The sequence below is a fragment of the Sinocyclocheilus anshuiensis genome, unplaced genomic scaffold (assembly GCF_001515605.1).
Source record: "Sinocyclocheilus anshuiensis isolate Anshui unplaced genomic scaffold, SAMN03320099.WGS_v1.1 scaffold84, whole genome shotgun sequence".
Taxonomy (NCBI): domain Eukaryota; kingdom Metazoa; phylum Chordata; class Actinopteri; order Cypriniformes; family Cyprinidae; genus Sinocyclocheilus; species Sinocyclocheilus anshuiensis.
Genome location: NW_015557076.1, coordinates 731858 through 755953, shown reverse-complemented (window position 1 = coordinate 755953; position 24096 = coordinate 731858). Strand labels below are relative to the sequence as shown.

At 35.3% G+C, this 24096-nt stretch overlaps 1 protein-coding gene across 1 annotated transcript in view; it reads right to left on the bottom strand.

Moving 5' to 3' along the window:
• Positions 1-18421, bottom strand: part of LOC107676775 (GDNF family receptor alpha-4-like) — a 22322-nt gene extending 3901 nt beyond the window's left edge. The window contains exons 1-6 of the mRNA XM_016471456.1: positions 18106-18421; positions 16128-16208; positions 9450-9795; positions 7629-7738; positions 5784-5918; positions 583-743 (exon numbers count right to left, since the gene is read on the bottom strand). Coding sequence (XP_016326942.1) covers positions 583-743; positions 5784-5918; positions 7629-7738; positions 9450-9795; positions 16128-16208; positions 18106-18421 — 1149 coding nt within the window. The remainder of the gene's footprint in view (positions 1-582; positions 744-5783; positions 5919-7628; positions 7739-9449; positions 9796-16127; positions 16209-18105) is intronic.
• Between the last annotated feature and the right edge of the window lie 5675 nt (positions 18422-24096).

Genomic DNA, 24096 nt, shown 5'->3' with positions numbered 1-24096 from the left:
TTTAATAACAAAAAACTCAAAAGTTATATTTTTGGCAACTGTAAAGGCCCTTTCACACCAAAAGTGAAATGAATGAGCTTCAGGCTGAAGGAAATGCCTCTGAACCTCACTCCTACTTACTCTCAACATGGGGACAGGAGAGCTGTCAGTGAATCAATGGGAAAACAAAGTAACTTGTGTTATGTATTTGAAAAAGTAGCAGCAAATTTAAAAGTAATGCAATACTTTACTAGTTACTTGAAAAAGTAATCTGATTAAATAACTTGTAATTCTTTACCCCAACACTGAAAGAACACAGTGCTGCACTTCACTCTGAAACATGCAGCGCATATTATTATTCCATTGAATTGCCGCCTTCAACATTTGATAATCACAATTTCGGTTTTATTAATCATGCGGTCCTGTTTTTTTTTTTCATTTGCCATTTTATACAGCTCTAAAGAAATCGGCCCAATTTCGCAATCTCTCAGCAGCACAGATGAAATGGCTCTTTATTGTGTAAAGCCGTTTCCTTCGGAGCCACACTACAATCAAGGCAGTTATAAACCCATAACCAAACGGCTCCCCATCTCTAACCCTCACCTGTGTGGGTTTGGCTGGGCTCAGAGCGTTCTGTTCAGTCTCCATGGTGACAAACACAGTCGTCCTCCGTGGCCATTGGTCCGTCACAGGGCTTAACTGCGGCATTCGGGTGGGAGTGGGCGTGAAGTCCATTCCATTCCCAAACGTCAGGAGAGCGTTCCCTATTCATGCAACAGACAAGACGTCCACAGCTGAGACAAACACACATCATTTCCATTCGCAACTGCTTCTGTTATCAGATGCTTATTTGAATTCTGGACTGAGCGGCGCTCAGTATTCTGCTCAGGCCGCGCTTCTGCACCTGCCTCTCCACATCCTCTCATTAACTCACAGATGAGTGGCTTGACCAAACATCACTCTCATCCGCTCACATCGCTCACTCCAAGAGCTGCCACTTGGCTGTCTGACGAGTTACTTTATGTAAGAGATCTCTGTTTGAACAGGACTGAGCTGAATATTGCCATGGAGTCGACCGTATTGATGCATCGCGATATATATATATAATACATAAGGACCTTCAGGAATGCGAGGAGGAGTGTGACCGAGAGGGGGCTGGATATCAATCAGAGATTAATTTATGCTTGCGGTTTAGAACAAGCTTTGCACTTCAGATAGCTCTTTACATTTTCAAACCTCAACGTCAGACGGTAAACGGCAGCAGAAGATCTAAATCTACAGACTGTTTATGGGTGTTTCCTCTATATAGGCACAGTGCATTTTTAGAAAACAAACTCTCACGCATTTCACTAGCTGAATTTATTCTGTCATTTTTGTCCATTTTATATGAAACAAAAATATCACCTCCCACCACCTCAAATCATATTTCGGTGGTGGGAATGATACTATAAACATTTTAATTTAATTTCATTATTATGTATTATTATTAATTGTATTATTATTAAATATTATTATTGTTATTTTTATTTTTTATTAATTAAATTATTGATTGATTAATTGATTGATTGATTTTGTTGTTTGTTTGTAATTTTCATAGGCATCATTTATGTATCCTGAGTAGTTTGTGGTATAGTTAATACTTTTTATAAAATTTGGAAAATAACTGACAATAAATATATGCAATAAAAATAGTGAAAAAATTAAAATGGCAAAAATAAATATATATTTAATATTTAAATAATATAATTTTTTTAGGAAGTTAATACTTTTATTCATCAAATGTGACTTAAAACATTTATAATGTTACAAAACAATTATATTTCAAATAAATATTGTTCTTTGAACTTTCTATTTATCAAAGAATCCTGATAGTATAACAAATTAGATCTTACAATAATAATAATAATAGGTATAATTACAACTTACTTTAATGCGATAATTGGCCTTCTATCCTATAAATTGTATACAGAACCACTTATCTGTTGTAATGAATGTAAATTGTGTAAAAATGCAAATTGTGACAATATGCTTCTTGTGTATTAGGCAATATGCTGACATATATTGTTGTTCAGTGGTATATAACCCTGTTATGTCCTGTCCACTCTGTTACCTCTGTATTTTTTATGTGAATAAAATAAGTTCAACAAATGTAATGCATATATTTGTGGTTACTTGTAGGGAATGAAATGGTAAATAATGAAATAATTTAAAATGGGGCCAAAATTCCATTGAAATTTATTTTTATTCTAAAAGAAAATGTTGAAATTACACTGTGCCTTAAAATACAACTTTTTTACAACAACAAGATAATGCCTGTTTATGAACATTTGCAGGGTAAAGAAAGGGACATTTTAGCTTTTAGAAAATGTAAATATTACAATAACTATGCATGCAAAACACGTATCAATTGAGATGAGAATGTCCTGTAACAGGGTGGACATTTGGCCTTTGCATGTGTGAAGATTTTCGTGAAAAATTATTAAAGAATAATATCCTGAGCTGGACCTTGTATTTTTCTTGTAGTGTAACAAGCCCTTTTTCAGATAAAATGATTAAAATTTTAATTTAATTATTTTTTTTTTTATATAGAAATTTACCACGCTGAAATGGCACCGAATAGTAAGAATGACCGACTCATGGGACACACAAGAAAGTGCACATAGTTGAAGAAACACCCATATATTCTGTCGCCATGGATTTCAAGAATGTTACACTGGTATTAAGGGTCAGGTAAAGGCAAACCCTTTCTTAAAGAATTATTCTATAGAATAATTCTATTTTAGAATTATTGTCATAGTCCTACATAGATAAACCCTGTTACTGAATATATCCCAATACAAACCACAGGCAGACAATCCTAAAAAGTGACGCTCTTCAAATGCTTTTCAAAAAGTATGCCCTGGTTCTGCTTAAATGGAGAATCAGGACACAAGCGATGAGAGACAGATGAGGTGATTTCTGAAATGTTCTGTCATTTGAGAGAAGCAGGCTGACTGTTTGGTCTTCTGTGCAGCAGCGGTGAACGCTAGGTTGATGTGACATACAGTAAAACAGAGAACATATGACTAATGGTGCAGTGAATAGCAAGAGGAGACACTTCATACTGTTCTGAAGGACATTCGACTTTAATACAAACTTCTACTTTAAAGAATTATAAAAGTGTTTATGGGCAGCTTATGTCAGCATCGCCTATTTAGAAAACGTCTGCACGCTTTAAATGCATTTCCCCTCCTTGCCAACTGCTGTGGCCTTCATTTGCAAATCTGCATGTGATGTTTGAATGCATACAGTGTTTAAGATTCATTTCTGAATTTAAAGTTTTAGAAACTTTTGACTATGATAAATGGAGATGCACCAATACTAAATTTCTCAGCCGATAGCGATAGCCGATTATTCAGAATGACATCTGCTGATATCGGTAGTTTAGCTTCATTAAGGAAAATAAATATCTCCCAACTAATGCTGTAAACTAAACAGGGAATCTTCTCATTTGGTGCATAATATTAGAAGTTAAAATGAACAACAAATCTATTATATTCAATGCTATTTATTTTCAGATATAATAATCACACTCAAATTAAAAAAAAAAAACATTTGTATACAACTCAATTGCACGTAAGTTAGTTTTCATAAACACTGGACGGATTTGTCCAAACATGCATATATAATTATCAGTAAATAAAGCCCCTCTAGTGTTTTTTATAACTAACTAATGAACTGTGAACAATGGATAACTTTCCGGAGGTTAATGCAACTTTAAGTGCCATATTTGTTCACAAGGTGTTTTATTTGATGTCTTTCTTTTGGTAAAAATGCTGATTGAGTGCTTATTTGAGACATGATACATTTCGGTAAGTTGTATATTTCACCACCTTCTGATGTTCATTCATGTTTTTTTTAATGCAATAACTTGTATTTAAAGTGGAAAAGACTGAAGCTGAACTGGAGCTGCTACAGCGATCTGTCGCGCCAAATTTAAGAGCATTATTTGTTTGAATTTTGTGATAAAATGTACAGGACTTGAAAGCTAAGACTTGGTTTCTTGTCAGATGTAACAAGGCACAAAGCTTTCAGAGATTATAAGATGGAAGGCGTGCTACAAATAATGTTTGGTGAAGGGAAAAACGTGGATCTGGCAACCCTGGCTTGAACTACAGGTGGTTCATAGCAAGGGCGTAGGTTTGATTTTAACATTGGTTGGGAAATAACAGCGGACAACACCCCTAAAACCATCCAACTACCTCAACATTTTCGCATTTATCACAGACGTTTGACCACTTTTTCATGTCATCTAAAGTCTTTATTTATAGCTATGGTAGCCAACATATTCATAATCCATAGAGAGGGCTTTTTATGTTAGCATATTCATCAGATAATAATACACAATTTTGATTATGTAAAACCAACAACATTACAGCAGCATCAGAGCGGTGGGTGTCTTAATTACTCTGTACGTCATTTTATTTTAATATTAAAAATGAATTGGACCACCCATGACCCTACTGTTGCTATAGTAACGAACACAACTTCACGCGCATCTGATTGACAGATAAACCACACATTTCAGTGTTTTTTATTTTTATTTTGTGGATATTTTAGCTAACGGTTTGCTTTGCACGTTCAGTTCAACAACATAAAGTTAAAGAGGGTAAACTTTATCATTCAGCTGAACTGTGCTTTAAACACTTCTGCTATTCTATATGTTCTTACTCCGCACATGTATTAAACGTACGTCATTGAAAGCTAAATTTCAACAACAGTGGTTACATATGCATAAATTTAATTGTTTGATCAAAATTATTGCTAGGGACAATTTAGTAGTCACTGGATATTGGTAGGGACAAGTCATAACATCCCAACTAAACTCTACACCCTTGGTTCATAGGGTCGAATAGAACCGTGTTAACAGAGCTGAATTAATGCATTATTATTGCTTTAACCTGGACAGCCCTAAATTCAGCACAAGAAACATTTGACAGGAAATAATCGGCCTTGATCATCGGTTGTTTTTAAACAATTGGCCGATACATCGGTGCATCTCTAATGATACATCTGTTGCATCTCATTAGGGTTTAAACCAGAGCCTGTGATTCTGCTCTGACATTACAATGTTGAGTAATAATAACCATAGAGTCCTTCTGCCAGACTACACACGCAATGTCCTTTCACATATCAGATGGTCATGACTCAGATATGACCAGTATTGGGAAGTAACTAATTACAAGTAACAGAATTACGTAATTTAATTTCAAAATAAATGTAACTGTAATCCGTTACAGTTACTGAGAAAAAATGTGTAATTAAATTACAGTTACTTATGAAAATGTTAACGATTACAAAGGGGGTTACATCTGAATATTTTCACACACATACAGATTTGATTGATTTCTTTCCCAAATTACGTTGACTGCTCTAAAATATGAGACACTAATGTTTCAGGAGTTTAGGACACAGAATAGGACGCATGCTTATTCGATAACTGTTTTATTTCCTATTTGGGTTTATGTATATGCTTTAATTTTTAAGATTAACTGTTTTTTCCCAAAGTATTGTTAGATGCCAGTGTTTCCTGTCATAACTATGCAAAGATTTGATTTCAAAGACGGTATCATAGCTATTAAACTATATCTTGTTATGATTTTAAATCTGTATTTAACCTCAGAATGATCTCAAAGTAAAAAGAGATGCTAAAGTCTGATTTTGCGGTGGCTGTAATTCTGTAACCTATTACATTTCCAAAGTAACCTTCCCAACACCGGATATGACTGACTCAGATGATGTACAGTACAGGAGCTTTGACTCACTGAGACAGAGGTTGTCGGTGAAATAGTTCAGGAACTCAGTGCACTGATCTCTCAGATTCCCGCTGGCTGAACACGAGCACCAGGGAGACACGCTGGATGTGGAGTTGTCCACGTAGTTTGGGGTGATTGGACTGCCTGCGATACCAAAGTTGTGTAGACATTTCCAATAAGAAGATCAATACACAAAATTACACTGAAATACTGCATAACAGATATACAGATTCCTTTAATCCAAATGTATAAATACATAAGACTCTTTTACAGACTTGACTTATGACCTATGAATATCCTCCCTCTATATGTAGCTGTAATGACTTTTTACTCATAATTATACATTTAGAAATCTATTATATACACACACATACATTATATATATATATATATATATATATATATATATATATATTATATACAGTGTGTACACAGACGGCCAAAACGTTAGAATAATTAAGAATTTTTTTAATATATATATATATTTTTAAAAGGTGTCTTTTCAGCGTATATATAGTATATATATATATATATATATATATATATATATATATATATATATATATATATATATATTATATACAGTGTGTACACAGACGGCCAAAACGTTAGAATAATTAAGAATTTTTTTAATATATATATATATTTTTAAAAGGTGTCTTTTCAGCTCACCAAGGCTGCGTTTATTGGATCAAAAATACAGTAAAACAGTAATATTGTGAAATATTATTGCAGTTTAAAGTAGCTGTTTTCTATGTGAATATATTGTAAGATTATGATCTTCAGAAATCATTCTGATATGCTGCTTTGCTGCTTAAGAAACATTTCTGATTATTATCAATGTTGAAAACAGATAGGCAGCTTACCGAAACAGAAATTAGAAACCGAAATACACTACCATTCAAATCTTAAAGGTACATATGATTTAAAAAATAAATCAATAATTTTATTCAGCAAGGATGAAAATGTGACTGTAAAGACATTTATGAAAAAAATTATATTTCAAATAAATGCTGTTTTTTTTTTTTTTTTACTTTCTATTGATCAAAGAACCCTGAAAAAAATGTAGCAGTTTCCCAGCTTTAATAATAAGAAGAACCATTATTAATTAAGCACCAATAATAATTGAGCAAATCAGCATATTAGAATGATTACTGAAGATCATGTGACACTGAAGACTGGAGTAATGATGCTGAAAATACAGCTTTGATCACAGAAATAAATTACAGTTTAAAATATATTAAAATAAAAAACACAACATTTTAAATTGTAATAATATTTCACAATATTACTGCTTTTTCTGTATTTTTGATCAAATGAATGCAGCCTTGGTGAGCAGAAGAGACGTCTTTCAAAAAAAAAAACTTAATTCCATACATTTGGCCGCCAATGTATAAATATAAAGATATAATATTACATGTGTATTTGGAAAATTTAATTTCCTTTCCTTTCAGAAGTATGTCTGTTGAATAGAAAGTTTTGTTTAAAAAATAGATTTATTTAAAAGGTTATCTGTTTGCTCAATATATAGCAAATGAGCATGGAGCAGAACTAAACAAACAAAAAGGCTCTATGTAACAGAAAGCCTCATAAAAAATATTGCTTTCAATCTGTTTTATTGGGAAGTGAAATCAATCTCTCCATGACTTTAAAAGTGCCTGGGTAGTTTTATAGTCTCTCATCACAGACACACAGGTGTCCCTGTGTTTCTTTGAGCAAGGGAATAACCAAGGTATCACTCTCCAAACCAATTACATCAGCCTCGCTCCTGTTTTAATGGCCAGTCACGATCATGCATGCAATCCCTTTTCCAATTTGCAGAACAATTGTCTAAAGCAGCTTTAAACCACTCACCTATCAGTCCAGTGTAAGCAATAAGACATGCGGCGTAGTTTCCCTGTTTGCAGCCGGTGGCAGACTGCTCTTCTGGCTGGCAGTCGTACTGAAACTGGGCCAAACGGGACCTGCAGAACAAACACAGCCGTATATGCATGGACAGCAGCCAAGCAGACAGAAGCGTCCTAATAAGTGTGTCGGCGGTATTGACATAATCATGAAGTACGATCACCGACGTCTAAATCTGCTTCTCAACTGGTTTTGCTTCATGATACATTTCAGATTACATTGGACATCAAATAGCAACTCAACACGAACAAAAATGTTTCACATACACAAGTAAACCAAATGTCTTTTAACTCTTTCCCTCTCAGTGTTTTTTAAAGTTGTCAAACACTGTTGTCAGCTACCACCAGCATTTTTCGTAATTTTCACAAAACTTTCATGGCCCCCAGAATATTTTGTTGTGTGAATAAATGAATGTCAATAAAGGACAAAGCCTCTGCTTAAAAAATGAAGAAAAAAAAAATGTTAGCATCATGCATTCTTTTTTTAATCAAAACTTGAATGTGGGCCAGTTTCATTTAAAAAAACAAAACAAAAAGGAACATTTTGATCAAAAATCTGAGAAAATCATGTTTTTGTCAAAGACTACATCCGGATCAGATTCAGAACGATGATCAAAACACAGCTGGAACAGACTGGTTCCATTAACACATTCACTAATGTTGGGCAGTTTTGATTTATATGCTGTTTAATGTTTGATAATTTTACATATGCATCTACTTAATCACTTGTTTCTGCTTCTTCTTCAACGTGTTTTGATCTAGACATTCAATACTTTTTCAGAAGATGTGTAATAGCGCCTACTACCAAACACCAGTGAAAACACGGCAGTGTTGCCAAGTCCTCCAGAAAGTGACTTGGCTAGTTTTAGCTGTGATTGGGATGGTTTTGTGTGTACCAATTTGGCCTGGTTTTGGCAGACCTGGCAACCCTGAAACGCGGAGAGCAGGAAAATTACGTCAATGGCGGCGAAGCATTGTCTCATAAATGGGGAAAGAGTTAATATTATCAATAAGGCAAGAACTTATACTCACTTTTAGTTTAAAAGCAGTCCCTTTATATTTTGATTGTTAAATCATAATCCATTAAGCAGTTAGCATTGTTTTTTTCTCTATTTTCTGTGACGCTACCAGAATACACCATGCTGTTTTAAATGCCAACATCCTGACAACGTCTTTGATAAATAGTCATCATCATAATCATAGCATGCTGCTTTTCTTGACGTCATTCACTAAGGCACCCGAGTCCGTTAATCACCCACTGGAAGTAAAGAATGCTACCTTACATGCAAATATTATTTTTAATAGCAGTTGCAGTTAGCTCCTATCTTTAATGCCAATTAATCATCGACAGATGGTTTTCTCTTGGTTAATTATAGCGATAGACTGAACGGCAATGCTGTATACTATCTGAGGATCCAGAATATTAGTTATGATCAAGTGAGGTCTGAAACTGACTTCGTCTAACCTGCACTGCTCAATCTTTAATGCACAATCTTTGAGGTTTAATCTGGACCAGCCTGACTTCTCAAACATCTCAGGGTCTCACAGCTTTAATTTGTCTGTCCAATGCCCATTTATACAGACATGGATTACGAGGAATGTGAAGAAAAGCTCTTTTCTTATCAGCAGTAATGCGTGCATACTCTATTTTCTCCAGACAGCTATAGAAAAGCCAAGGCTTTCTTTATCCAGAGAAAAGAGTGCATGCAAGGTGAGTTGTTAAATCTCGCCGCCCACATAGTACATGGCTGGCCGAGTCTCTGAAACTGACCTGCAAACATAGTCGGCCTTACAGATCCTCATCTGGGAAAGGCAGCTGGGTTTATCTTCTCCCTCATAGGAGCAGCTGGGCACGATGGTCTGTCGCCGTCTCTCTGAGCAGGCCATGTCGCTGCAAGGGCAGAACAGCAGCTCGTGGGTGTACTCCGGAGGCACGCGGTCGAAGAACCGCCGCAAGGCCTTGTTGCACCTCGATCGGTTACACAAACCCGACTTGGTGGAGGGCTTGATGCATGTTGACACGTACTCGGTGCGCAGTTTCTGGCACACATCGTCGACGTTGCAAGCTTTGGCCGCATCCAGGCAGCGGTTTACAGTTGTCATACCGAGCTCAGAATCTGTGGAGAATTCAAATGTTACACAAACCCAGTCTTTAGGACTGACTGAAGTGATCACATCTGCTCTGTTTGGTCAGAGAATGTAGTCGATATCCAGTTAGTCTCAGCCTCATTGTATGACAAAATCTACTTTTTTTCAGTTTTCTGTACAGCTATTAGATATTAGGCGCAGGTTAGGCGCCATACTGACAAAGAAACACACTGTATTAGGGCTGGGCGGTATGACGGCATATATCGCTACCACATTATAAAGTGTCTATGTAAGAGATTTTGCTACATCCTTTATTTCACGGTATGCAGATATGTATATAACTTTATATATAACCTCGTTTGCACATCACTGCCTGTACCTGTATTTGGGTGCTTTAGTTGCAAAACTTAATTGTAAGAAACTTATCATATCATGATGATGGTGTTATAACTGACTGAAGTTATGATTACTGACTTTATATATTTGAATGTGTTGTGTATTTTTATCCCAACCCGGGACGATAGTCATTACGTCATCACCAATGATGTCATTACGTTAGGGCGTAAAATAAACAGGTTCATTGAAACAAACTGTCCGGAAAAAAAACAGTTTGCGGAAAAGAACCGGACTTCCCATCACTATGAGACAGCATGCAATCGTGAATTCAGGACGTGCATGATGTTTAATAAAGAACTCAATGCATACACCAGAAGCGTGCCCACAGAACGCGTCTCTCAGACATTCAGGGGCCAGTTGCATAAAATTAACCTCTATGTTAAGACCAGTGTTGGGGAGTAACTAGTTACATGTAACAGAATTACGTAATTTAATTACAAAATAAAAGTAATTGTAATCAGTTACAGTTACTGAGAAAAAAATGTGTAATTAAATTACAGTTACTTATGAAAATGTTAAGGATTACAAAGGGGGTTACATCTGCTTTTTTTCACACACACGCACTCCCACATACAGATTGAATTGATTTCTTTCATAAATTGCAGTGACTGCTCTAAAATATGAAACACCAATGTTTCAGGAGTTTAGAACAAGCTTATTCGAGAACTCTTTTATTTCCTATATGGGTTTATGTATAGCTATGCTTATTTTTTTTTAAAGATTAACTGTTTTTTTCCAAGGCATTGTTAGATTTCAGTGTTTACTGTCATAGCTATGTAAAGATTTGATTCCAAAAACAGTATCATAGCTAATAAAATATTTCTTGTTATGATTTTAAATATGTACTAATTAACCTCAGAATGATCTCAAAGTGTGGGCGGGTCCTGAACAATATGACATCATACTGCTCAGAAAATCAAAACGGCTTGATAATTGAGACGGTTTACGGGGATTAAAAAAAATGAGTGAATGGATTTTTATCATTGTAGGGTGTTTGTGTCCACACACTGCTAAGATACATTTAGATGCAAACACCATGTAAAAGTGAATTTTGCATCCAATGTCTACTTTAAAATTGAAATATAATCTTAATTCAAGTGATGAAGGATTTCGAAAGTGTGACAGTAATCAGTGTTGAATACTACTGTAAGGTTTACCCTGCCTGGTTTACATGTTTGAAAATGATAAACAGTTGAAAAAATGTGAAAAGTAATCAAAAAGTAATCAAATGTAATCATCTACATTACTTTTATAAAGTAATTGAAAAGTTACACTACTTATTGCATTTTAAGTAGGGTAACTTGTAATCTGTAACCTATTACATTTCCAAAGTAACCTTCCCAACACTGGTTAAGACAGTGTCAAGAACAAGACTGACCAACTAGCAGTTAGCCAAGGGGTAATCAGTCTTATTTTTTTTGGATTCAACTTAGAGGAATCTAAGTTTTTATGTAACCGAATGTAAAAAAATTTGACCAGTCTTAAAGAAAAAAATTGATGATTAACTTTTAAGACCAGTCTAAACCTTTTATGCAACCGGACCCAGATCTCTTCCGCGTCTTATTTCACTTGAATGGTCATATACACACACACAATTATGTCAAAAAGCCCGTCGTGTGGAGCATTCACGTAAACACAGTCGCTTATGTGTTAAATAAACAAACATTTGTGTGAAAATCAGATGTGTTTCAGTATATTGGATCCGTGCAGTCGGTCTTAAAGCGACAGCAGCCTAATTTACCTGCTGCTGTCTGTCATTAATGTTAATCAAACAACAAAAGACAGAGAAAATCACTCACTGCTCTTGACTGAATCACTTTTAGATCTTTAATAAGAATCCATTCATACAGTGAAGACTATGCAGTGTTTTAGTTAAACACTTGATTATTCAATTTTCTTACTACCTGTTAAATAAACCTACTGTATCTGAAAATCGTAAGTATATTCAAGATGTATTTTTGTTTTATTGTGTTTGTAATTTGCTTCTTTGTTCTTATTTTTAATAACAAATATAAAATAAAACTAGCTATATCGTTATCACGAAATACCGTTAAATAAGATTTTGGTCATATCGCCCAGCCCAACACTGTATAAAAGGTCCTAGATCACAACTTTGAGAACTCACAATTTTCAAAACTGTTTTATGGAGATTTGTCTACTGTAAGTTTTTTCAGATATCAGGAAGAATCACCAAGGACTTTGGTTTAAGATAAAAATCTTCTTTACTTGTCTACTGAAGAAAAAAAGTCACCTACGTCTTGGATGGCCTGAGAGTGAGTCAATTAAAAGCAAAGCACAACACACACCACGAGAATGAAAAAAGAATGGGGAACTGCACATTTTCACACACTCATGTCCATCATGACATTTTGACAGCAAATTTAAGTTCACCACCCTACAGCATAGCAGAGATGAGTGCCTTTTTCTATTCACGAGGTGTTGTTGGACTGACGACGGAGGGGAGCACATGGTGAAAGAGTCAAAAAGGTGAGAAACAACACATTTAAATGAGAAGTGAAGAACATGGGCCGACAGCCAATCTCTGTGATGCTTTTTGATGTTCAGACACAACATAACAGATTTGAGCTGGACACATCAAAACTTCAGACATTAATGGTTCTTTGCGGCTCCTTATGCTGTTCTTATCAAGACCAGTTTTGGCTGAACCGGCTTCTTGTGTTGCTAAATGGCTCTTTGCAGATTTAAAAGTTCTTCATGTTACATTACAGGTTCTTCTGAGGAGTGTTTTGATTTTGGGGTTTTGTGAAGCACCAGTTTCATAGTTATAAAAAACTAAAGAACAATATGCTCTTTGTGATTTTTAAAGATGGCATTAGACCAGTGTTATTTTAGTGTCATTTAGTAGTGATGTTACATTCAACACCGAAGCTTCGAAGCTTGTATCAAAAAAACAACACATTTCACACTGAAGCACTGTATCGGAGCTTGATTCGTTTTGAGAAAAGCACGTGATCTATGACGTCCGAAGCTTCATTTGTCTGAAAACCACGTGACTGCTTCAGTATCTGGTTCAAATGAAGCGAACCTCAGCGCCGGTTCTTTTACATTATATTACATTATAATGTGTTAGCATTGTTTTTTTATTTTATTTTTAAACGTAATTTATATATTGAGCTCAAAAATGAACTTTGGCCATTAAATATCAGTCTAAGGACTGAGGCAAGAGTTAAAATAAACAGATCATAGATTTAATTTATAAATTTGTGTTTTTTTTTTTTTACTTCGTTTAGTGCCAGTACACAGACACAAATGAATGACTTTGACAATAAACATGATTTATATAAATATAATAAAACAAAAAATCAGTTGTAGAACCATATGTGAAACCACTGGCTGTAATGGAACATAACACTTCGGAAGGTGTTATTTATTTTTATGACCACAGCATAAACCGTTTTAAAAAGCTTCGAGTAATGAACCTTTTTCCGATACAATTGTGATGAAAGCTTCACTGGTTCAGAACGCTTCACGTCGCCATCACTATCATTTAGAGCTTTTATTTTTATGTTTTCATTTTAATATTAGTTTAAATTAATAAACTTACCAATAATAATTAAATAACTTTTATTTATTTTTATTATTATTTGTCACACCGACTGCTGCAAGGATGAAGGCACGATGAAGATAATAGAAATAAATCCTTTTAGAAGATAATCCACAAAAAGAAGAAGTTCTCACACACAGGGTAACATCAAACAGTACCAGACCCCATAAGGAACAGAACGGGGAATACTTATACTAACCTAAACAAGGGAACTAATGAGATGATTAATAGAACACAGGTGAACTGAATGAACTAATCAAAGGAGAGACAGAAACTAGGTCAATGGAAACAAAACTAAACAAGAGAACAGAAAATGAAAGAAACACAAGTCCATAATGTGATATTATTATTTAAGTTTTAGCAATTTTATTTGAATTTGACATTTTTATTAGTTTTAATTTTTCTATTTAGTTTTAACATTTTATTTTTAGTAATTTAAGTATTTAAACATCAACTTATTTCAGTTAGTTCATCTAATATTTATATCTTATTTCAGCTTTATTTCAATAAATGAAAAGACAAAATATGATTTTGAGAATTAATTTGTAACAGTAAGTTTTGAGAATAAAATGTTTTAAAATGTTTTGAAAGAGTCGAAATTACGACAATAAAGTAGTGTTAGGATACAATGCATTTACTCTCATATTTGTCATTATGACTTGTCTAAGACTTTTTCTCTAAACATTTCTACTTTGATGATATGTCTTGATTTTGAAAGCTTTTTGATTTAATGCTTGTCATGTTACAACAAGATATTTTTTGTTTCTTGCGATCTTTTTTTTTTTCTTGCAATCTTTATTTTTTAAGATTGTTGGGATGATTTGGTCACCTTTGCACAAATGTGGGAGTAATGTGACTGGAGGTTCAGATAACTCACACGGGCAGACTGGTTTGAGTCACAAATCATTAACACCAAAGGAAATGCCTCATGATGTGAAAGGAAGTCAGGAATGAAAATGAGATGGAACAAATGAAACAGAATGCTGTGGAAACATCTTCCAAAGAAATCATTTTAGCATTCCAATCAACATCATCAAACTGAATGGCCTGCATCGTGATGGTAATACAAAAGCACAGTAAATAACTAAGGCTAAGGTCAGTAAAACCTAAGGAAAATGAAAAAGCAGCATCAAAATCTCTCTCCCTATTTCATTAAGATTAATCATTCACCTAAGAGCTTTGTTGATTCTTACAGAGCTGATGAAAAACCCAGTCCAGACACAAAGTTTCAACAAACAAACTGAGAATCTATGACTAATTTCCATGGGACAGCTGAACAAAAACAAGGGTAGAACTAAAGGAAATGACAGTGAAAACAAGTTCCAGAGCAAAGCTAATACACAGCGACTGAGACTCTCCCACACTGGAGACACATTTACACATTTGCGATGCTAATAAGATGTCAGAGCACCATGACATTTGAAGTGAAGATTATTGTACGAGAGTCCCTGTGTGTGTGTGTGTCTGTGTGTGTGTGTGCCAAAACTCGCGTTTGAATCATCAGTGGCAAATCCTTTAAATGAAAACGTACTTACAGTCTGTGAGTCAGAGCAGCCGTCATTGTAGTCTACTCTACCAGGATCAGGAAACAGTCCTCCATAAAATGCGCTGCACACATCTGAATATTTGGGTTGAACTGTTCTGGAACAGTGTTGTAAATAGAACTTAACCACTGATTTCTAGTCGTGTCCTCTTTTGGAAGACCAAACAAAGTAGTTTCGCTTTCACACCGAAACACACAGCGTCACACATGGCGGCCTACAGTGAGGAACGGCCGGAGGGCTAGAGTGAGCGGAGGCCGGTGGATTCGACGAAGGAGCGTCCGGAGGGCTCTTTCACAATGAAACACACAGCGTCTTCACGACATGGCGGCAGCAACAATACTACAGTGAGAATAAAAGTTACGCCTTCTTTCTTTGCGTGAACATTTGGGCGGCGTTATGCAAATCTTCCCACATAGTGACGTAGACATGTGGGGGCGTGTTAGAACGAGCCGTTTTAGGTAGGCGTGGTTGACTCTTAACTTTTATAAAGAATATCTCTTTGGATTTGAGACTTTAGTCTCTGCAACTTTACAGATCTTCTTTATGCACCAAGAGCTTGTAACACTCCAAAGATTAAGGAAAAATTGAAATCGCATCATATGACCCCTTTAAATAAGTCTATTTCTAAGCACTGAGCTCTAGTCAGTCACAATACAAAGAGGCTCTAGATAAAGACACATTGGCTGCAATTACATGCATATACTGTACATGCATTTTCTTCCTTTACATGTATGTCAACAAATTCTTACAAGAAACTTTATTCATTAAAAAGCATTTTCATATTTGATTGTGTCTTTGTTTATCATTATTTTGAAAGGTCGAAGGTCACCATATTGTATGAAATGGATCATCTTACCTGCAGTGATGGAGGCCAGACGGACAAAGTCATAGCCTTTCTCTATCGCTTCATATGGATAGTTCTCTACCAGGTTAAGCCCTGCGAGAACAAACATCTTGTTTCAGAAATTGCATCGTATATGAAATGTTTTATACAGAACAATATATTTTAAGGGACCACATGGAGTCGTGTGATACTGAAGGTGTTTTTCACAAAAACTGTAAAATACTGTAAAACATATAACTGTAAAATGTGAACACAGTAAATACTTACAAATCATAGTCCGATACTGATTCGAAATTACATGACAAAAATTCTAGTCAGTAACATAATTCATTACATTACACATTTTAGGTAATATAATTGGACTACTTTTTGATTACTTTTAGATTACTTTTGACCAAACTCATTTATCACATTGATTTAAATATAATCTTGTACCATATTTATATAAAAATTTAAAGAGAAAGAAAATATATTCAATTTGCTGTTATTAATAACATGAAGTGCATTAAACATTACATTACGTCAAGGTTTCCCAAACTGGAGTTTTGTTAAGGAATTGAATTGGGTTAATTTTTTTAATGAATTAAAATCTAATAAATTAAACCATATAAATTTAAAATTACATTTAAAAAATGTTATCATTAAAATAAACACTTACTAAAAAAGATGAAATATTTTATTTTTAAAATATTTTAAGTAAATATATTAGGTGAAAGAGGTTGCGTTGACAAAAAAAAAATTGGGAATCCCTGTGTTACATGTAAATTAGAAATAATGTGAATTTGTGAATTTTAAAGTGTTTGTAATTCAATGTAACTGTTATATAAAATCATGTAACCAATAAAAAAGTAACAAGTAACTGTAGTCTGATTATGGGTATTTTAAAATGTAATATAATCTTAATTTTTGGAATCTGATTACATAATCCAGATTACATGTAATCAGTTACTATCCAGCACTGCTCACATTATACCACTGCTTTGACAGCCATTCAAAAGTACCTAGTTTTCTGACAAAACTAAAACTTTCTGTAAGCAACATGTACATTTCAAATATTTTGTTACAGATGTTTTGCCGGTGTCTGATTTTATAAAGGGCTCTTAAAAGTGTGAAATGGGCTTATATTATTCCATCTACAGACCAGTGAGATTTCACTGCGAGCCAGACGTGGCAAGAAACGCATCAAGAAAACCAAGCAACCGGCAAAATGTCCTGCTGCGGTTGGTTAGGACATCAACTTCGATTAAATTTGAAAGAGATTTTAACATTTAACACTTTACTGCGTTGTGCCTGGCTATAGGACACGCTGTTACATGAACGTTTTTCCATCCTGTCGTTGACACCTTTAAGAATTCCACGAGTATACGGCCCATTTGGACTGCATTACAGCTGCATAACAGCACAGTTCACTCTTCATGAGAGCAGGTCAAATTACTGAATGCCGAATATGAGTTTGTAGGCAGCCAGCCATAAATCATATGTTAATGTCTTCATGCTTGTGACGTCAATGCCATGAGAATTTCTGAATTACATGTTTTTACAGCTTTGTTTCAATAAAAGGAAGTTTTTATATATATATAGCTATTTCAAATGAATGCTGTTCTTTTGAACTTTCTACACTTCAAAGAATCCTGAAAAAAATAATAATAAATGTGTCACCGTTTCCACTTTCAACACTGATAATAATCAGAAATGTTCAGCAAATCAGCAAATCAGAATGATTTCTGAAGGATCATGTGACACTGAAGACTGGAGTAATGATGCTGAAAATTCAGCTTTGCATCACAGAAATAAATTACATTTTAAAATATATTCAAATAGAAAACAGCAATTTTAAATAGTACAAATATTTCAGAATATTACTGTTTTAACTGTTTTTTTTTTTATCAAATAACTGCAGCCTTGGTGAGCAGAAGAGACGTCTATTTATAGTATATCTGTATATATCTTTTTATAGAGACATATAGTAATATATTATCATGTTACTCGCCATGCATGCCAGACTGGTGGAGACTCCAGTATATGCTGAGACAGTTTTTCTCTCTCTTCATGCCTCGTCTGCATTGGCAGCCGTGCAGAGGGCTGGACAGCAGGGCAGAGACGGCATTTGCGCACTGACTGCGGGCTCCAGGGCCGAGTTTCATGCTCCCGTTACCGGCGACGCACTGGCGCAGGGTCCGGAGACGCGGGCTGCAGGTCTCATCACTGGAACAGGTGTCTCCTGCTATGAGACAGTCTCTGCCCGCAGAAAGCAATACCTGCAGAGCTGAAGGCAATAAAAAAGGGATTTTTGTCAAATTCACCATCAAAGCTTTGCCAGATGTGGTTTACTAGAGCTGTTTAGTGTATTTTATTGATATCACTCAGGAAGCAAACAACCAACACAGCAATATCCATTTTCTCAGCATAAGAAACAGTGGCCATCAGACACAAACGTCTCCATTTCCATGCAATGCGGCTATCAAATAACCATCAGGTTTCACAGGCTACCCTCAAACACCTGCACTTCATTAGATACAATCACATCCCATCTGCCGTTCAAATGTAATTATTCACTTTCACTAACTACTGCCTGCTGATCCGGGTCTTGTCTGTTACCGTATTCCGTGTGTTGTTTTTGCAACATACACTCTTCATAAATTGCATTTACAGTAGCTGAATTCTGTGGATTTACTGTATTTATGGTATACATTGAGTTACTGACTTTGCTTACACAGGGTATAACAGCTTCCCTCCCCCCACAAAAAAATAATATTTGCACCGCCCCCGTTACATCAAAAATGACTGGCCTACAAAAATTGCTTATAAATTTCTCATGATGTTATATTATTACCAAATCGTAGATTCAGATGGTGAAAACCACTGACTTGGCAAACACTGCTGACCTGAGCTTATGCAGTTTTTGAGTAAACATTGCCAAAATTATCCACAAATAATACTTTTAACACTTGCAAACTAAGGTGAATAAGTTCAGATCAATGAGGCCTATGACCAATCCATTTAAAAAATAAATACAAAACCTGTGCTAATGTAAATAAAACAAGTTGCAAAGATTGAATCCAATATTTGGTGATTATATAGCATAATGGGAGATTTGTAAAAGGTTGGGCTTTTTTAACCTGGATTTTTAGCACAGCATAAGGGTTAAATGTACATGTACACGAAGTACATGTATTTGATATAACTTGACGCGTGATTATTTTTATTGCAGAAAAGTTGGGAAAACGGCTAACAAACTTGTGATGATGATAATTAATATTAAAAATCTTTTGAACTATAATATTATTAAAATCTGTAAGCCAATCGCAGACAACATATATTGCATAAGCATTTGCTTTTATTTCATATATCATACATTAACTGGTAAATTTAATTGACTTTAAAATGTGAGGTCAGTAAGACGATAAGCTTCTAATCCTGGAGATAACTTGGCATTGCCTAGAGAGTTAGAATGAATGCATTTACATAATATAAGATGTGACATTCAGAGTCGTTTCCTGACAAATACATAACATATACTACAGGTTGCAACACCATCTGTTAATCCACTGATTAAACTGCATGAGAAAAGGGCTCTGAACGAAATTCAAACAAAATGAGAAAGAAAAAAAACATTATTTCAACATCTAACAGATTTATGCATGTGCTAGTGTTTTGAACTAATGACGACGTCAAATAAGAGGTAAAATCACAACCACATTTTTGGACCGAAACGCAAATTAACAGCTCACTGTTGAAACGCTTCGTTGCATGACTTTGACACGGCTTTTCATCCATCGGTGTGCTTGTCGGTGATAGCCTGATGTTTTTCAGCCTGTCGGGAATAGCAGAACCTGTGGGCTGATATTTTGTACCCGAAAAACTCAAAGGCTTTCTGACAGATGCAACCATATGCAGACAGTTTTGTGGAGGCAGGGAAGGCGATGTATCATGACTACAGACATGAGAATAAATCAACATGACAGCGGGCAAAATGAGACTTTCTATATCTTATTGGCGCATTGTTCAACATTAGTGCCTGAGCTGGATTAGGGAGGGAATAGTCTGATTAAAAAAAAAAAACAGCCCAGCCACCATCTGATCAAACCAAACACAACCAGACAATTCATTATTTCAATTAAACAAGCCTCTCCTCTCCCTTCCACCAGACTAGGATGCATATTAACGAGAAACGCTGCTTTCTTAACTGTAGTTCCTGATGCATGTGTAATTTATTCCCTTTCTTTGTTTTTTTCGAGATTTACGTTAACGACTGGAAATCGTGGCCGTGAGGGAGACGGGTTTGAGCTAATTCATATGGGAGTGAGGTATAAAGCTTGTTTGCTAAGCCCTGAACAACTGGCCCTCGAGACTGGCTTCTGTAATGTGTGATGATAATTTCTGCTCTAATGACTAGAACTGCACACCGTGATGAATGTCATATTTTTTCCTCATTACACAAAATCTGACACTCACAAAGATCATGTTTAGTATCTATAGTTACACAGCACAGCGCGTGTGAAGCTATATTAGGCTATATAATTGTTTACGGTTCTTAGACTTCAAATGACGCAACTGTAAAATCTACATTTTAGTTAATTACAGTTAGTTGTTAAAATAACAACAGTAACTTGTATCTTGTCATGTGAAACTTGGGTCATATTTGGTCTTATTCCGATTATGTACAAGTCAAGTAAATGTTGTGATTACCATAACCTGAGTGAGCCCATATTCTGGTTAAAAGAAAAAAAATCTGAATAACCCCTGGCATATGGGTTTTGTAAAAAATGTCTTCTGAATATTAATTTATATTTATGCAAATATAAGTAGCTCTATGTGATACAAGCAGCTGTTAAAAATCAAGCAACAAAATAAAAACATTTTTGGAGCAAGGACGAGACTAAATTAAAGGTGATTTTAACTAGGGTTGTCAATTTAGCATGTTTAACATAGCAAATAAATACAAATTAACAAAAACATTCATGCAAATACAATTCTGTAATAACAAGCTTAAAATTAAAAATAGTAACAATTAATGCAACTTAACAATTCATGTTTCCTTTAACCATAAACAAGAAATAATTTTCCACTGTGATAAATCATTTAATGCAAATGAACAAAGTCTGTAATAAGAAGCTTAAAATTAAAAGATAAAAAAACAGTAAAACTTAAGACAAATTAACAAAACATGTTTCCTATAATGATAAATTATTTCACAAATTCTGCTGTCAGCGCTGCTTTGATTTCATCTTAAAGGGACGGTTCACCCAAAAATGAAAATTCTATCATCATTTGCTCACCCTCAAGTTGTTCCAAACCTGTATGAGTTTGTTTTCTTCTGCTGAACACAAAAGAAAATATTCTGAAGAGTTGACGGTAGCCATTGACTTCTATAGTATGGAAAAACTACTATGGAAGGCAATGGCTACCGTCAACTCTTTAGTTACCAACATTCTTCAAAATATCTTCTGTTGTGTCATAAACTCATACTTCCATAAACTCTGGAACAAGTTGAGAAAATTATGACAGAATTTTCATTTTTGGGTGAACTAGGCTATCCCTTTAATTTGGAGGCTTTGCTGAGCAAATATGCAATCAATTAATTAATCCATTGACATATAACATAGGAAATGTAATTCATTGATTTGTGAATTTGAAACTATAAAATCACATACTAAATGTGTCTGTGCAAAGTTATCACCAGCTTGTGATCAACATGTAAATTCGGTAAGCACTGTGCACTCTCAAAAAAAAAAAAAAAAGGTATAAAAGTTGTCACTGGGACCGTATCCTTTCATAATGTACACCTTTGTACCTTATTTGCCACTAAAAGTTGCATTTTATTAGCTTAAAGGTACACATTTGTCCTTAAAGTGTACATATTAGTAAATCAGGGTGAGCAAACCAGTCTGAATAAGCTCTTTTGCACTACAAATCATTATATCTGCACTGTTGTTTACTTCACTGGTTTGCACTCTATCTGTCATGTGCCTTGTGCTGCTTTATATATTTTTTTACATTTTACCTCATTTGTATATTTGTATAGTTGTATTTTATATTTAAATCTGTATCTATCTGTATTTATGTTCTACTGTTAGTGTTATCTGTATGCACCAAGGGTCTGAGAGTAACGCAATTTCAATTATCTGTGTGTATGTGCTGTACATGTGGAAGAATTGACAATAAAGCAGACTTGACTTGACTTGACTTGACCTTCTGAAAAGATACTTCCCCAGTCACAGCTTTTGTACCTTTTGTTTTTTTTTGAAAGTGTACTTTCATATGACATGCAGAAGTATACACTAAAGGGACTATCTACATAAAGAAAAATTCTAGTTACAAGATAGTAACAAGTACAGTACAGTCCCACCGCTGTCACAATTCAAACACATTTTTGTGCAGAAGAATGAATATAATTGACAAACAAAAAATGAGCTGCACATTTCTGATTTTAAGCACCTCTTCCACAATTCCTGGCAAAAGCTTAAAGGGATAGTTCACCCAAAAATGAAAATTTGATGTTTATCTGCTTACCCCCAGGGCATTCAAGATGTAGGTGACTAAGACACGAAACGATCGGTTTGTGCCAGAAACCGAACAGTATTTATATCATTTTTTACCTCTAATACACCACTATGTCCAACTGTCTTTGGGCACGCACACGGCATCCGGTGCGTGAGGTGTGTACGCTCTCTGGCGTAGTTTACGTTAATGGGTGTGTTGATATCCAGCCGAAGAGCAATCAACCATAACTTCAGGCGAGCAGGCTCAGAAGTTGGGAATACGTGGAAAGTCACCACCCGAATGAGTTCGCGCGAGAGAACGTAATCTTTTAGTTTTAAGTCGGTTTGAACAATCCGGATAAGCGCAAGTAAGTGCTATTTTGATTAGCCATCGTACCTACAATGATGTGCACTGTGTAAACAATGAGTGACGTATACGCGCGAGAGATCACTTCCGGCGCTTGCGTAAACTACGTCAGAGCACGTACACACCTCACGCACCGGATGCCGTGCGCGCGCTCAAGGCAGTTGGACATAGTGGTGTATTAGAGGTAAAAAATGATATAAATACTGTTCGGTTTCTGGCGCAAACCGATCGTTTCGTGTCTTAGGACATCAATGTGTCGTCACAAGCCGCAGGGTTTAATTTGGATTTGTCTGTGCATGTTTTTTTTTACTCTCATAGATTTTGTTACCATTGTCATGCATTATACGACTGATAGACTGCAACGGCTGGACTTAAACATCATAATTTGTGTTCTACTGAAGAAACAAAGTCACCTACATCTTGGATGCCCTGGGGGTAAGCAGATAAACATCAAATTTTCATTTTTGGGTGAACTATCCCTTTAACTCTGATCCCAAAACACTTACAGACCCTATATGACCAAATAAAGGGAAAAATCGACAACAATGTTGTCTGAAGAAACTAATATGCTGCTATTATTGATTAAAAGGGTGTGTTTCACTCAATATTTGTCCTTCACACTCTTGCAATCCTGCAGGCCGCACAATATTATCAATATGTTCTCTGTTTGAGTGCTTGTCAGGCGGGTTCCACTGAATGCCTATTCATGCAATCTCTTTTCAGATGCTCAGCTGGAAAGACGAGAGAACAGAGATGTGTGAAGGTGAAAATGTAACGTTAGCTGCCATATCATAACATTCAATCAAATCTAAAAATATTTGTTAGCTAATGTGACATTTTCTGAATGTTGCATTCATGAATCCTGAGGGTACTGAACGTTCCCTACTCAAGTTTGAATATGGGCAAGTGTGAATTGAGATCTGAGAGCTACGCCAGAGGGAAAGATTTTCAAAATACTAAAACCTTTGCTTTCATCACGTCTTCTGGAGACTTGGAATGTAGTGCACACTAGTCATATAAACTACTTTTATGGTGCTTCTGTCTTTCTCAGAGTGAAAATTGTCTTCAAAACGAGCTGTTTGGTGTTTTACCTCTTCTAGGGTTTAACCAGGACCTTTTATAAAGCTGCGCA